This window comes from Camelus ferus, chromosome 16, assembly GCF_009834535.1.
Source record: "Camelus ferus isolate YT-003-E chromosome 16, BCGSAC_Cfer_1.0, whole genome shotgun sequence".
NCBI lineage: Eukaryota > Metazoa > Chordata > Mammalia > Artiodactyla > Camelidae > Camelus > Camelus ferus.
The window spans coordinates 22,798,097-22,812,213 of NC_045711.1; the positions used below are offsets into that span (position 1 = coordinate 22,798,097).

The following is a 14,117-nucleotide window of genomic DNA, read 5'->3' on the forward strand; positions in this document are numbered from 1 at the left end:
TACACCGTCACATAGCAGTGCCACAGCCACAGTTCCAGCCCAGAACGGGCAATGTTCTCTCTGCATGCTTGGAGATGGAGACCATGCAGAGAGCTTTTACTTTTTTTTTTTAAATTGAAGTATAGTTGATTTACAGTATTGTTTTATTATCATTTTTGGTTTGTTTTGGGGGGGGTAATTAGATTCTTTTACTTATTTATTATTATCATTTTTTAATGGAGGTACTGAGGATTGAACCCAGGACCTTCTGCATTCTAAGCACATGCTCTACCACTGAGCTGTACCCTCCCCCTTACAGTGTTGTGTTAGCTTCTGGTGTACATTGTGGTGTTTCAGTTATACAGATGTATGTTCTTTTTTATATGCTTTTCCATTATAGGTTATTACGAGATATTGAATATAGTTCCTTGTGCTGTACAGCAGGACTTGGTTTATCTATCTTTTTATTGAAGTATAGTCAGTTTATAATGTGTCGGTTTCTGGTGTACAAAATAACATTTCAGTCACCCGCATACATATATTCATTTTCATATTCTTTTTCTTATAAGTTATGACAAGATATTGGATAATACTGTTCTATACAGTATAAACTTGCTGTTTGTCTATCTTATATGTAGTAGTTAGTATCTGCAAATCCCAAACCCCCAATTTATCCCTTCCCACCTCTTGAACCCCCTGGTAACCGTAAGTTTGTTTGCTATGTGAGTCTGTTTCTGTTTTGTATATAAGTTCATTTGGTCTTTTTTTTTTTTTTTTTTAAAGATTCCACATATGAGTGATATCATATGGTATTTTTCTTTCTCTTTCTGGCTTACTTCACTTAGTATAATTATCTATAGGTCTATCCAAATAGTGCAGATGGCATTATTTCATTCTTTTTTATGGCTGAGTAGTATCTCATTGTGTGTGTGTGTGTGTGTGTGTTTATACACAAATACACCACATCTTTGTTCAGTCATCTGTCAATAGACATTTAGGTTGCTTCCATGTCTTGGCTATTGTAAATAGTGCTGCTGTGAACATTGAGGTACATGTATCGTTTAAAAATTTTTATTTGTTTAATTTTTTAAATGGCAGCACTGGGGATTGAGCCCAAGACCTCATGCATGCTAGGCATATGCTCTACCACTGGGCTACACCCTGTCCCCCTGCATGTATCGTTTTGAATTAGAGTTCCCTCTGGATATATGCCCAGTAGTGGGATTGTTGGATCCTAGGGTAAGTCTATTTTCAGTTTTTTAAGGACTCTCCATACTGTCCTCCATAGTGGCTGCACCAATTTACATTCCCACCAGCAGTGTAGGAGGGTTCCCTTTTCTCCACACCCTCTCCAGCATTTACTGTTTGTGGATTTTTTAATGATGGCCATTCTGACTGATGTGAGGTGATACCTCATTATAGTTCTGATTCGCTTTTCTCTGATAATTAGTGATACTGAACAACTTTTCACGTGAGAGCTTTTACTCAAACAGGCTTTCTGCAAAAGCACACAACCCGGCTCCTGCAGTGCTGTCCCTGACGGTAGCATTTCTGTGTCCTGCCTCCAGGTGATTCTAGTGTTTCTCCCCCGTGGGCTCCGTCCTGCGTGTCCGAGCAAGAAAATTCCCTGCTGTGGTCAACTGCACGGCCATCGACTGGTTCCACGAGTGGCCAGAGGACGCCCTGGTGTCCGTCAGCGCTCGCTTCTTGGAGGACACGGAGGGGATTCAGGTGAGTCCCCAGGCACAGAGTCGGAACTCAGGAGGAGTCAGCAGGTGAGACACTCACTTTGGGCGCAAGATTTAAGGGGGCACCAGCGACTTAATCCAGATTGGTGATGTTTTGATGCAGCAGTTTTAAAAACCAAAATGAATGCTGAACCATTGGAAATACCAAAATTGTTAACAAAGACAGGCTGCCGTTTGTTGGTTTCTTGGGACCGAGTTACGGTACCAGTCATTTAGCTCAGCTGGGGGTTCCGGGCCCCCTGTGGCTGCGGCCCCACAGGGCTGGTTCAGGGGGTGACCCCCCCCTTGCCTTGGGCTCTGACACGGCTCTGCCCCAGGGGCCAGGCCCACAGAGCGCCCTCACCTCTGACATGCATCTCGGGCCGTGACAAATGTGACCGGGCCATGTAAGCCTTCTGTTTTCTGCTCCTTTTCTTTTACACTCTTTTTCTTTTTTCTTTTTTTTTCATTGAAGTGTACTCAGTTTACAGTGTTGCGTGTTTTTCTCTTTTTGGGGGGGCTGGTAATTAGGTTTATTTATTTTTTTAACGGAGGGGCTGGGGATTGAACCCAGGACCTTGTGCGTGCTAAGCATGTGCTCTACCACTGAGCTATGCCCTCCCCCTATTTTTCTTTGATTGAAAGATGGGGCCCACACTCACCATTTGAGCCCATTGCCGGCCTAGAAATTGACCTCTAGATGAGAAATTAACTGGCCTAGGCCATGACCTCTGACCCGGCCGATGCGCGTGATGTGCGGGCCTAAAATAAATCCCACTCGGCTGTCACGTCTTACTTATTTTGAACACATACGCAGTTATTAAGAAGGATGAAATAAGCCTGAAATTAACCTCTTCCCCGGTTTTTTAAAGATGGGTAGATACCCCTGCCTGCCACCATTGGTTCACTGGCAGGGGAGACGCCCCCAGGGTGCTGCCGACACAGTGTGTCCTCCAGGCCCCGCGTGAAACGTGGAGATGCCTTCTGCGATGGGGGAAAGTGTCCCCAGCGTGCGCCAGCAGGGGCCGTGAGAGATGCCCACAGAGCGTGTGTCGGACGAACTCCTTTTCAGATCCGCCTGCATTAAAGTTAATGTTGCATGGATGATTCCCGGGCAGAGCTCCCGGTGCCTGTCTTCGGGCAGGTGGGGCGGGCCCAGGCCGTGGGGGCGGTGAGCCTGGTGCGGACGGAGGACAGAGGAGACTGGGAAGTGAGTTACTAAACCCCGGGGTGGGGAATGTCCAATAAGTGCTTGCAGAATTACCCGGGTTATTCAGACGTACTGAATATGCGGGTGTGTGAGAGAGAGAGCAGTAACCACCCTGCTGGACGCGGGCCCCTCGGGGATGCAGTGTCACCAGCGCCACGACAGGCCCTGCTGTCTTGGGCATCATTTGACGGCTGACGGCCAAGGCTGAGAGAGAAGGTACCTCTCACCTGGGTCCCCAGCAAGTGAGGGCGCCCACCTTGCTGATCCACTCTGCTCAGCAGCCTCCTCCTCTTCCCCCGGGCTGCTCCCCACAAGGCTCCCGGGGGATGAACGGCCCCGTCTTGTCTTTGCAGCCAGAAGTCAAGGCCTCCATCAGCCTCTTCATGTCCCACGTGCACACGACCGTCAACCAGATGTCCAAGGTGTACCTGGCCGCCGAGAGGCGCTACAACTACACCACACCCAAAACCTTCCTGGAGCAGATCAAACTGTACCAGAGCCTGCTGGCCAAGAAGAGGATGGAGCTGGTGGCCAAAATCGAGAGGCTGGAGAACGGCCTGATGAAGCTGCAGAGCACGGCCTCCCAGGTAGGGGAGCCAGGGCCTCGAGATGTGGTTCTGGAACCTTCCCCCACGTGTGTGACGCGAAGCGATCCCTGCCTCGGGGGGGCCTCCACACTCACACCAGGGCGAGTGCAGGGGTTGTAACGTGGACGGTGGACCCTGCACGCTTTCGTGACGCTGACGTTGCAGTGGGTGCTTCTCATGGGCGTGGCATTGGCTCGTCCGGTCCAGTGTGGCCCATGAGGCCCAGACCATCCCAAAATGCCGTTCACGCTGTGGTGCCCAGATGGGCGTCTGCCACGCTTTGTTTCAGGCTGTATTGATTTTTAAGTTTTCCACTGGCTTTAAGTGTCCTCTGTGGGCAGCCCCCTAACCCACAGCCACAGAGGCACAGGTGGGGGGCAGCCCAGCCCTTCTGCCCCTGGGGAGGCCTGAGCCCGAGTCCCACCAGCTCTCGTGGGGGCCCTGGGTCTGAGCCAGAGCTGTGCCACGGGCAGTGGTGCTCGGGTCAGGGCCACCCCCGTGGGGGCGGGGAGGGGAACGTGGTGGTGGGATGGTGTCCAAGGAAGACAGAACTTGCAGGAGCCCAGAAGGTGCCTGCTCCCTCCCCAGACAGGAACAAGGGAGGAGCCCGGCCCAGCAGGTGTTTTTTTCCCCTCAAATGGACCTTTCAGAAGTGGCCCTGGGACACAGTGCGTGTGCCCAGCAGAGGGCTGTGACAGCAGCTGCGGGGCCTGCTCGTGGCAGAAGTCGTCCAGAGCCGGGGAGGACGTCTCAGCCGTCACTTACCACTCCCCAGCACTAGCCCGCTGCCCCCGTCCCCCAGCCGCCCGGGGCCTCGCACGTGCTCCCCAGGGGACTTTCCATCCCCAGCTCCAAGCTCCCTCCTGGGGCCCCACTGGCCTCCCCAGAACTCCTCAGCACGCTGGCTCTGCTGACATTTTTTTTTATCCAGCCACCTTGATTGTCACCTCCCTGAGCAACAGGAATGGGTCTTCTTTTCCTTCCTAACAGAGGGACTGGGGATTGAACACAGGACCTCGTGCGTGCTAAGCACGGGCTCTACCACTGAGCTCTCCCCACCTTCCGGGAACCGGTCTTATGCTTGCAACCCTGTGTACACAGTCGGTGCTCAATAAATACTTACCTTGGAGAAGTTGGAAAAGCACTTAGAAGTGAGTCACAGGGCGTGCAAGCAGCCGGCCGCCATGGCCCGTGACCCGGCAAAGTGGAGGGCAGTGTGCGGCCTCCAGGGCCACCAGGATCTCTCACCTCCTCTTCCAGGAGGGCCGCCGGCTCTCTCACCTCCTCCAGGTGGGCCGCCTGCTCTCTCACCTCCTCCTCCAGGTGGATGACTTAAAAGCCAAGCTGGCGGTTCAGGAGGCTGAGCTCAAGCAGAAAAACGAGAATGCGGACAAGTTGATCCACGTGGTGGGCGTGGAAACCGAGAAGGTCAGCAAAGAGAAAGCCATTGCTGATGAGGAAGAGGTCAAGGTGGAGGTCATCAACAAGGTAGGCAGATGGGCACAGCTTCAGGAGGGAGGCGGCATGCGGCTCTGCTCGGCCGGGCCTTCCCAGGGTGGCCGGGATCTCCTACGGGGCCCCGGCAAAGCTGGGAGTTGGCCCGAACCAGCGGGAACCCGGAGGGAGGGCCTGTCTCCCAAGCACAGGCTCCCAGCTCAGCAGAGGGCTGCCCTTCAGAGAAACGCCCGTCCTGGAGGCTCGCTCCGGGAAGTGAGGCCCCCAGGCCCCAGACAGCTCTGCCGAGTCAGGTCTGCATCTTAGCAAAATGCTGGGGGTCTGGGAGCACAAGGAGGTTGAGAAGACGGCGTCGGAGCCCTGGTCCTCAGACTTGTGCACTGGGAGCCCCCACAGGTTCCGATACCACTGGCCCAGTGGGCTTCTAGCTGAAGGTCCACGTCATTGGGTTGATTTCTCATCGCCCCTCCTTGTGTGACGTTTGCATGTGCGTGAGTGTCTAAGTGTCCCCGTAATTGTCTGCTGTCACTTGAGATGGAGGATGGCCGGGCAGCACGTTTGTTTCTTTGTGTGGCCTCCTTCCATGGCCGCCTGGAGGAGCACAAGTTGGGAGAGCTCCTGGGCCGGGCCGGGCGGCCAGGAGCCCCGCTCCGTCCCTCACTGTAACCTGTACAACCACAGCCCCATGAGGCAGATCAGACCACTGGGGTCCAGGGTGGTCGGCCGTGTGCCCAAGGTCTCACAGTTAGCAAGGGACAACATCAGAGTCCGAGCCAGGACCCACACCTGCACCCTGAATTCTGGGACCTGCCATCCAGTACTCACATGCAGCTTGTAATGTCAGGGCGCCCGCCCCTCTCCACCCCCGATCCAGAAATGAGCCCCCAGGCAGGCTCCAGGGACGCAGGCTCAGGTGCTGCGCCCAGCACAGCCGGCCGGGTCAGTGCCTTCTGGGCCCGTTCCCTTAGCTGTGGCCCACGTGTCCCTAAAGCAGGGTGCGGACTGGGGTTCTCCAGGAGGCTGTTCGCTGAGAGACCCTCTTCTTTCTTTCCTCCCTGCGCCCGGCGAGCCCCCGGCCCCAGCTGGCTGCTTCACCTCTCCCATCACAGAGGCTGCTCCTGCCTGATGGATACCAAGCTCCTCCTGGTCTCTCTGCTTGGCATCTGAAAGCTCAGAGGGGCTCTTCTGACCCGAAGAGTGAATGAATACATGCATGAATGAATGAATGCACAGGCATGAATGAAGGGGAGGGTGAGCTGTACCACTGAAATGGTCCGTTTTAGAGGGATTACACGATGGTGCCAGGATGAAAGCCTTGGTGCCTCAGAGTGGGGCGGCCTGCGCGGCCCAAGGGTTCCCTCCAGTCCTGGAAGTGGAGCCCACAGAAGGAACAGTTCTCATTCCTGAATCACAAGTCGGCGGACGCCTGGCTCATTCTGACCTGAGTGAGGGGCAGAGGAGGCTCAGAGGAGAGAGGCAGGCTCCAGGGGCGACCCAGTGCCCCCGCCCCTCCCCTCCCCTCCCCATGCCGCCCGTGCCCCCCTGCCACCACACACGCTGCCTGAACGGACCCCTGCATCCATCTTCCTGTCTGGCTTCCTTCCAGAATGTCACTGAGAAACAAAAGGCCTGTGAGACGGACCTGGCCAAGGCAGAGCCGGCCCTGCTGGCTGCCCAGGAGGCCCTGGACACTCTGAATAAGGTGAGGGAAGGAGGAAGATATGGGGGACCCCAGCCCGAGCAGAGAGGAGACGCCGAGGGGTCGGGGGCTGCCACTGGGAGCCTCTTGGTTCTGCTCGGGGCTACATCCCCATTCGGGTCCGTCCGTCTGTCTTGGCAGAACAATCTGACAGAGCTGAAGTCCTTCGGGTCCCCCCCAGATGCCGTGGTCAACGTCACAGCCGCCGTCATGATTCTGACCGCTCCCGGGGGCAAGATCCCCAAGGACAAGAGCTGGAAGGCTGCGAAAATCATGATGGGCAAGGTGGACACCTTCCTGGACTCCTTGAAGAAGTTTGACAAGGAGCACATCCCCGAGGCCTGCCTGAAAGCGTTTAAGTGAGTCAGGGCGCGGCCGCCCCAGGGGGCCAGCTCAGTCCCTGCGCCTCCTGGGTGTTCTCCTGCCTGGCCCCGCCCCCGGCCCCGGCCCCGCCCCGCGTGGTCCCAAGTGGAGCCTGTGCTTGCGGGGGCTGGGGAGGGGTCTGGGCGGCACAGAGCCACGTGGGACCCCAAAGACCTGCCTGCACCTGAGCTGCCCAGGCGTCGAGGTGAAGTGTGGGCCCAAGGCCACAGGGAGCCCCATCACCCGCTGTCTCCCCGCCCTCGCTCAAGGGGCGCGAGATGGTCGCTTAGATGGGATGGGGGCGGATCCGTGGGCTGGGCCGGAGGGGTGCCTTCGGTGGTCTGCCCGCCCCCTGGGTGGTGCCGTGTGCAGGGATCATGGGCAGTGCTCTGCCTTTGCTCCCGGCATCTCCAGAGTGGCAGTTGGGTTTTTGGTCTTTTCGTATCTTGTGCACAGTTTGCCCCAGCTGTGCCTGAATGTAGTTATTTTCAGTCCCTATATTTTCTTGGTATTTTGTTGCTTGGAGAGATGTTTGTCTAGATGCAGGCACTTTAGCAAAGGGTCCCAGGTCCCAGCTCCCAGCCTGTCGCAAGGTGGGGCTTGAGGAGGGTGTACAGCGGGGGGACTTCCACGTTTTGCCCCATGAATTCCAACACCATTGATGCTGAGCATTTTTTTCATGTGCCTATTGGCCGTTTGTATGTCTTCACTGGAGAATTGCTTGTTTAGGTCTTCTGCCCACTTCTGGATTGGGTTGTTTGGTTTTTTGTTATCAAGTTCTATGAGCTGTTTATATATTCTGGAAATTAAGCCTTTGTCAGTCACATCATTTGCAAATATTTTCTCCTATTCCATAGGTTGTCGTTTTGTTTTGCTTATGGTTTCCTTTGCAAAATCTTATAGATGTAATTAGGTCCTATTTGTTTATTTTTGCTCTTATTCCTATTGCCTGGGTAGACTGCCTTAAGAGAACATTGCTAAGATTTATGTTAGAGAATGTTTCGCCTATGTTTTTTTCAGATTTATCATGTCTCGTCTTATATTTAAGTCTTTAAGCCATTTTGAGTTTATTTTTGTGTGTGGTGTGATGGTGTGTTGTAGCTTCACTGATTTACGTGCAGCTGTCCGCCTTTCCCAACACCACTTGATGAAGAGACTGTCTTTTCTCTGTTGTATATTCTTGCCTCCTTTGTCAAAGATTACTTGACCATAGGTCTGTGGGTTTATTTCTGGGTCTCTATTCTGTTCCGTTGATCCATACGTCTGTTTTTATGCCAGTACCATGCTTTTTCGGTTACTGTAGCTCTGTAGTATTGCCTGAAGTCTGGGAGGGTTATTTCTCCAACTTTGTTCTTCTTCTTTAATATTGCTTTGGCAATTCTTGGTCTTTGGTGTTTCCATATAAATTTTAAGATTGATTTAGTTCTGTGAGAAATGTCCTGGGTAATTTGATAGAGGTCGCATTAAATCTGTAGATTGCTTTGGGTAGTCTGGCCATTTTAACAATATTAATTCTTCCAGGCCAAGAGCATGGGGTATCTTCCCATTTCTTTAAGTCATCTTTAATTTCCTCAGTCAGTGTTTTGCAGCCCTCCGTGTATATAAGTCTTTCACCTCTTTGGTCAGATTTATTCCTAAGTATTTTATTGTTCTGGATGAGATTTTAAAAGGGATTATTTCTTTACTCTCTTTTCCTTCTAACTCATTGTTAGCGTAAAGAAATGCAACTGACTTTTGTATGTGAAGCTTGCATGCTGCTACCTTGCCGAATTCTTTCTTCAGCTCTAGTGGTTTTTCTGTGGCGCTTTTAGGGTTTTCCGTATATAGTGTCATGTCATCCACATATAGTGACAATTTTACCTCTTCTCTTCCAGTTCGGATCCCTTTCATTTCCTTTTCTCGTCTGACTGCTGTGGCCAGGACTTCCAAGACTGTGTTGAATAGAAGTAGTGAGAATGGGCATCCTTGTCTTGCCCCAGATTTTAGAGGGAAGGCTCTCAGCTTTTCACCCGTGAGTGTTATGCTGGCCGTGGGTTTGTCACAATTAATTTTTATTACCCTGAGATATGTCCCCTCTGTATCCACTTTGGTAAGAGTTGTTATCATAAATGGATGTTGAATTTTATCAAATGCTTTTTCTGCATCTATTGAGATGATCATGTGGTTTTTGTCCTCTCTTTGGTTGTTGTGGTGTATCGCGCCAATTGATTTGCGTACGTTGAACCATCCTTGTGTCCCTGGGATGAATCCAACTTGATTGTGGTGTATGATCTTTTTTATGTGCTGCTGGATTCTGCTTGCTAATATTTAGTTGAGGATTTTGCATCTACGTTGATCAGTGTTACTGGCCTATAATTTTCTTTCTTGGTAACATCTTTGTCTAGTTTTGGTATCAGGGCGACAATGGCTTCATAGAATGAGTTTGGGAGTACTCCCTCCTTTTCAGTCATTTGGAGGAGTTGGAGAAGGACCGGTATGAGCTCCTCATCGTATGTTTGGTAGAATTCCCCAGTGAAGCCATCTTGACCAGCTTGATTTTTAACAGTTGTAACTCACTTAACCATTCCTGCGATGTTGGGGATTTAGGCTTGTCTCCACCTCTGCCATCAGACATGGTGCTGCGATAGATGTCGTCTCCTGGTCACCCAGCAGACTCTGGCCCACCACCTCCCCACTCACCCTGGAGTGTGTTTAAGAGATGCAAACCCGTTTCAATGATTAGCCTAAACAAAAGTGTAAAATAAGCCAGAGGGAGGAAATGACAGGCTGTATTCCCCACCTAAATTCAAACCACGCCTCAGTTAGGGTTATGAGTCACCCATTCGGAATTCCTGCTGCAGACAGCTCAGTCTGTTACACTTAATGATGTTGTCATCACTTTAAAAACACTTGTTCCTAGAGCGTCTTAACTGCATCTCTGGGCATTTTTCCTCGTCACTCTTGTAAGGTGATGCCTGCAACATCACCTCTTTTAAAGCCTCATCCTTAGCGCCTTAGCCTCACGGGTGATCCTGGGAAACTGGGCCCAGGGGGAGGCAGAAGTGGCCAGTGGTGGGCAGGACAGGGTCTTCTGGGGCTGCCTGGGGCCGTGTGAATCCCCGCACTGCCCCATCCAAGCGGTGTCACCTTGGGGGAGACACTCAGCCTCTCTGGGCCTGTTGCCCCCAGGTAAGATGGGGTAGTGACACTGGCCCAGGTGGGGGTGGGCTCCAGGAGCTAACACTGGGGAGGCACTCAGAATAGCACCTAACACTCGGCCCCCCACGGGAGAACTTGGTGAAGAGACCCTGGTACCACCACTTCCTGTCAGCATTACTCTGGGCAAGTCGCTGACTCCCCCCGCCCAGACCCCTGTTTCTTGCCTCTGCATGGAGTCCTTGCAGAATGAAAACATGACCAGCTATATGAAGCACCGAGGACACAGAGGGTTAAAGAAATGCTGGTTTTCTTCCATCATCTAGAACATGGGACTGTAAATCACAACTTCCTGTTCCCGTGCACACCCCAAATTCTACTTCAAAGGCCAGAATTCTTTCATTCTTTTCTTCTTAATGTAATTGTTAAGATGCAAAAGAAAGTTAAACATGCTCCCCCTGCTCTGGCTCATAATCTGGGCCAGAGCCGCTGATGGTCACAGAGCTGGGAAGGGACTGGCCCCCGTCACCCACTGTCCCCCTCCAGGCCCTACCAGGGCAACCCCACCTTCGACCCCGAGTTCGTCCGCTCCAAATCCACGGCCGCCGCGGGCCTGTGCTCCTGGTGCATCAACATCGTGCGCTTCTACGAGGTCTACTGTGACGTGGCCCCCAAGAGGCAGGCGCTGGAGGAGGCCAATGCCGAGCTGGCAGAAGCACAGGAGAAGCTCTCCCGCATCAAAAATAAGATCGCGGTGAGTGCGTGCCCAGCCCGCCCCCGTGAGCCCCGGAGCCCCTGCGCGCAGGCCAGTCCATGTCTCCCTTTAAAAGAGGTTGGCTCGGTCTCTGCCATGAGTCATTCAGGGGCGAGAGAGAGCCTGCAGGCTGACATTGGGCCCCGATCACCCCAGGAGGCGGCCCATGTCCTGTGCTTCGTGCCCTCCGGCCCCATGGGGACCCCTCATTTCAGGGCCTTTCCGTCTTATTCCTCCAGGAACTCAATGCCAACCTTAGCAACCTGACATCAGCGTTTGAAAAAGCAACTGCGGAGAAAATCAAGTGTCAGCAGGAGGCAGACTCCACCAATAGGGTGATCTCGTTGGCTAACAGGTGCCTTGCTCCCCCTGCCCCCAGTCCCGCAGGCCCCCTCCTGTCCCTAGACCCCTTGAAAGGGACGAGCCCACAGAATGGCTCTTGTGGGGGGCACAGGGGATAAGCCCGAGGTTGAGGCATCAATGCCACAACCCCCACTTTTTCAGCACAAAGTCATGAGAATAAACCCACTAATTGTTAACTGGCGCCTCCCCATCTGGGAGCTGGTAACCCTCCACATGGGACCTACTCGGTGATCTTCAGGAAACACGACCTTCCCCAGGGCTTCCTGGGACCTGGTGTCCACTGAGGCTCATTTTGGGTGGGGTCCCGCTAGGGCCCACTCTCAACCACGTGCACAGCGTCTCCAGGGTCATCTCAGCACGCTTCTGTTTTATGGTTTATACGGGTACAGGTTTCCAGTAGGCACCTTGAAACCGCACAGGGAAACGGAATCAATGTTGATGCTATATTTGACTTAACCCAAATCTGATCGTTCTGACGCTGATCAATCAATGTAAGAATGATCACCGAGAGGGTTCACGTGCCTGCTCTGGCTCTGAGCCCCGAAGTCCGTGTGTTTATGCCTACGGCCCGTCTCAGCTCAGGCCCACCACAGCCCAGGCAACCGCGTGTGGCTTGCAGCCGCCCAGTGGGCAGCACGGCTTCAGGGCTTTCTTTTCATACTTTCAAAAGCGAGGCTGGGAGCCTGGCACAGGGCGGGGGGTGGCGCCAGTTCCAGGGTGTGGCTTCTGGTTGTGTTTTCTCCTCTCCCATGGGTTGGCGACCGCTGAGTGGTTGTTGTCAGTGTGATGTGGGGGACCCTGGGAGGTCCCCAGGCTGCATGACTGGCCTCCAGCGGGATGTGGACTCCCCTCTGTCCAGACAGAATGGTTTTTTGGTCCATGGGAGGAAGGGCTGCTTGGCTGATGCTGAAGACAGACCTCAGGGGGCCTCGTCAGGCACCCACACTTTCATAAATGTGTCAGCGCTCTCAGACTCCCGGGGTTTGCACTCTGTGCAGGGCCAGGTGGCCACCACCCGGCTTCCTCCAGCCCAAAACGTGTGCTCAGTGACGTCCAGGCAGCATCCTCTGCCCGCGGGTGATGTGGTCAGCTAGCATCAGTGTCCAGGTGACATCAGCGCCTTGGGGAAGGGAAGTCCCATGTTCCTAACCGCAGCCAGAAAGCGTTAGTTTTGCTTCCCTAAAGCATTCATTCCCCCAAGCTCCCCTCAAAGCACATTTGTTCCTGAACAGCTGAGCAAGGTAAGGATTTGAAACCGGAACTTCCGCAGGAGTTAAAATGGAGATGCGCCTCTCCTGGCCTTGCGGTCTGTCCTCGCTTCTGCCCGGGCGCCGGCTTCTATCCCTCCCTGAGCCCTTCCCCCGCCCCTTCCCAGGCTGGTAGGAGGACTGGCTTCGGAAAACGTCCGCTGGGCCGAATCGGTGGAGAACTACAAGGGCCAGGGGGTCACCCTGTGCGGGGACGTACTGCTGATTTCTGCCTTCGTGTCCTACGTGGGCTACTTCACCAAGAAGTACCGAAATGAGCTGATGGAGCGCTTTTGGATCCCTTACATAAATCAACTGAAGGTAAGGGGTCCAGTCACGTTCATCGCTTAGGAGATCCGGGGAGGCTCCTAGCAGGGCGGTCACAGCCAGATCTCACCTGCACTCCTGCGACGGAGGCTCCAGCCAGCCATTCGGGGTGTAGCCAGTGGCCCAGTGTGGCCCATGCCGACATCCTCTCTGGCTGGGGTTCCCAGCTGCTCCATCAGGGAGACGCCGTCTTCGCCCCCTGCCCCCCACCACCTTCAGGTGGCCCAGCAGCCACCATCTAATAGCAGGGTTACCGGGACAGCTGTTTTCCGTCGAGTGATGAGTCAGGCCGTGTCGCCCCCTCGGCAGGCCCCCATCCCGATCACGGAGGGTCTGGACCCCTTGAGCCTGCTGACCGACGATGCGGACGTGGCCACCTGGAACAACCAGGGGCTCCCCAGCGACCGCATGTCCACGGAGAATGCCACCATCCTGTGCAACACGGAGCGCTGGCCCCTCATCGTGGACGCCCAGCTGCAGGGCATCAAGTGGATCAAGAACAAATACGGCAGCGAGCTGCAGGCCATCCGCCTGGGGCAGAAGAGGTGCGCGCCGGGCGGCCGGGGGCGGGACACGCGCCCTGGGCCTTTCACCCCTGTTAAATGGGTGGGCGGGTCTTTGGGAACAAACTCGGGCCCACGGGTGGCTTCTCTTAATACTCGGCCCCGGGAAAAGCGCCACGGAGAAGAGTTAACCTCGAGGCTCTTCCCTCCCTGGTTACCCGCTGACCTGGGCTCTGCTGGGTTGGTCCTGCCGGCCGGGGGCGCTGCAGGCCACCATCCACCTCCCCTCCTCTCGAGAAACAGTGGCCACAATGCAGCTGGGCGATGGGAGGGGACGCAGACGTGGACTGTCTGGCTCCACAGTCACACGCGGCTCTGTTTTCACCTCAACTCCTGCCAGCCCAGGGCTGATTTCTGTAGAAGCCCGGAGCTCCCCTGGGGAAGGATAAGTTGGGGAGGGGAGTGAGCCGTTGGCCCCCAAGTCACCTGTCCCGGTCACTCTGAGGCGGCCTCGTGGGGTCACCGGGCCCCATGGCATCGTGGCCCCCGTGCTGTGCCCACAGCTACCTGGACATCATCGAGCAGGCCATCTCAGAAGGGGACACCTTGCTCATTGAGAACATTGGCGAGACTGTGGACCCCGTGCTGGACCCTCTGCTGGGCAGGAACACGATCAAAAAGGGAAAGTGAGTTGCGGGGTCTGCTCTGGGGTTTCACCCGCATCGGTGTCCTCAGGGGTGGGGTCTGGCCTCTGGACCTAGAGAAGGA

The 14,117-nt window shown here is 54.4% G+C and overlaps 1 protein-coding gene and 1 long non-coding RNA gene across 2 annotated transcripts in view; one reads left to right on the forward strand and one right to left on the reverse strand.

Moving 5' to 3' along the window:
• DNAH17 (dynein axonemal heavy chain 17) overlaps positions 1-14,117 on the forward strand; it is a 134,052-nt gene that overhangs the window by 98,884 nt on the left and 21,051 nt on the right. Inside the window, 10 exon segments of the mRNA XM_032456706.1 lie at positions 1,558-1,710; positions 3,270-3,503; positions 4,827-4,991; positions 6,565-6,660; positions 6,799-7,016; positions 10,702-10,909; positions 11,149-11,264; positions 12,648-12,840; positions 13,156-13,391; positions 13,913-14,035. Coding sequence (XP_032312597.1) covers positions 1,558-1,710; positions 3,270-3,503; positions 4,827-4,991; positions 6,565-6,660; positions 6,799-7,016; positions 10,702-10,909; positions 11,149-11,264; positions 12,648-12,840; positions 13,156-13,391; positions 13,913-14,035 — 1,742 coding nt within the window.
• Positions 11,308-14,047, reverse strand: LOC116656710. The gene is made up of 4 exons (XR_004311606.1): positions 13,917-14,047; positions 13,576-13,784; positions 12,917-13,320; positions 11,308-12,392 (listed from the first exon to the last, which is right to left on the reverse strand). It is a non-coding gene; the product is annotated as an uncharacterized LOC116656710 (long non-coding RNA).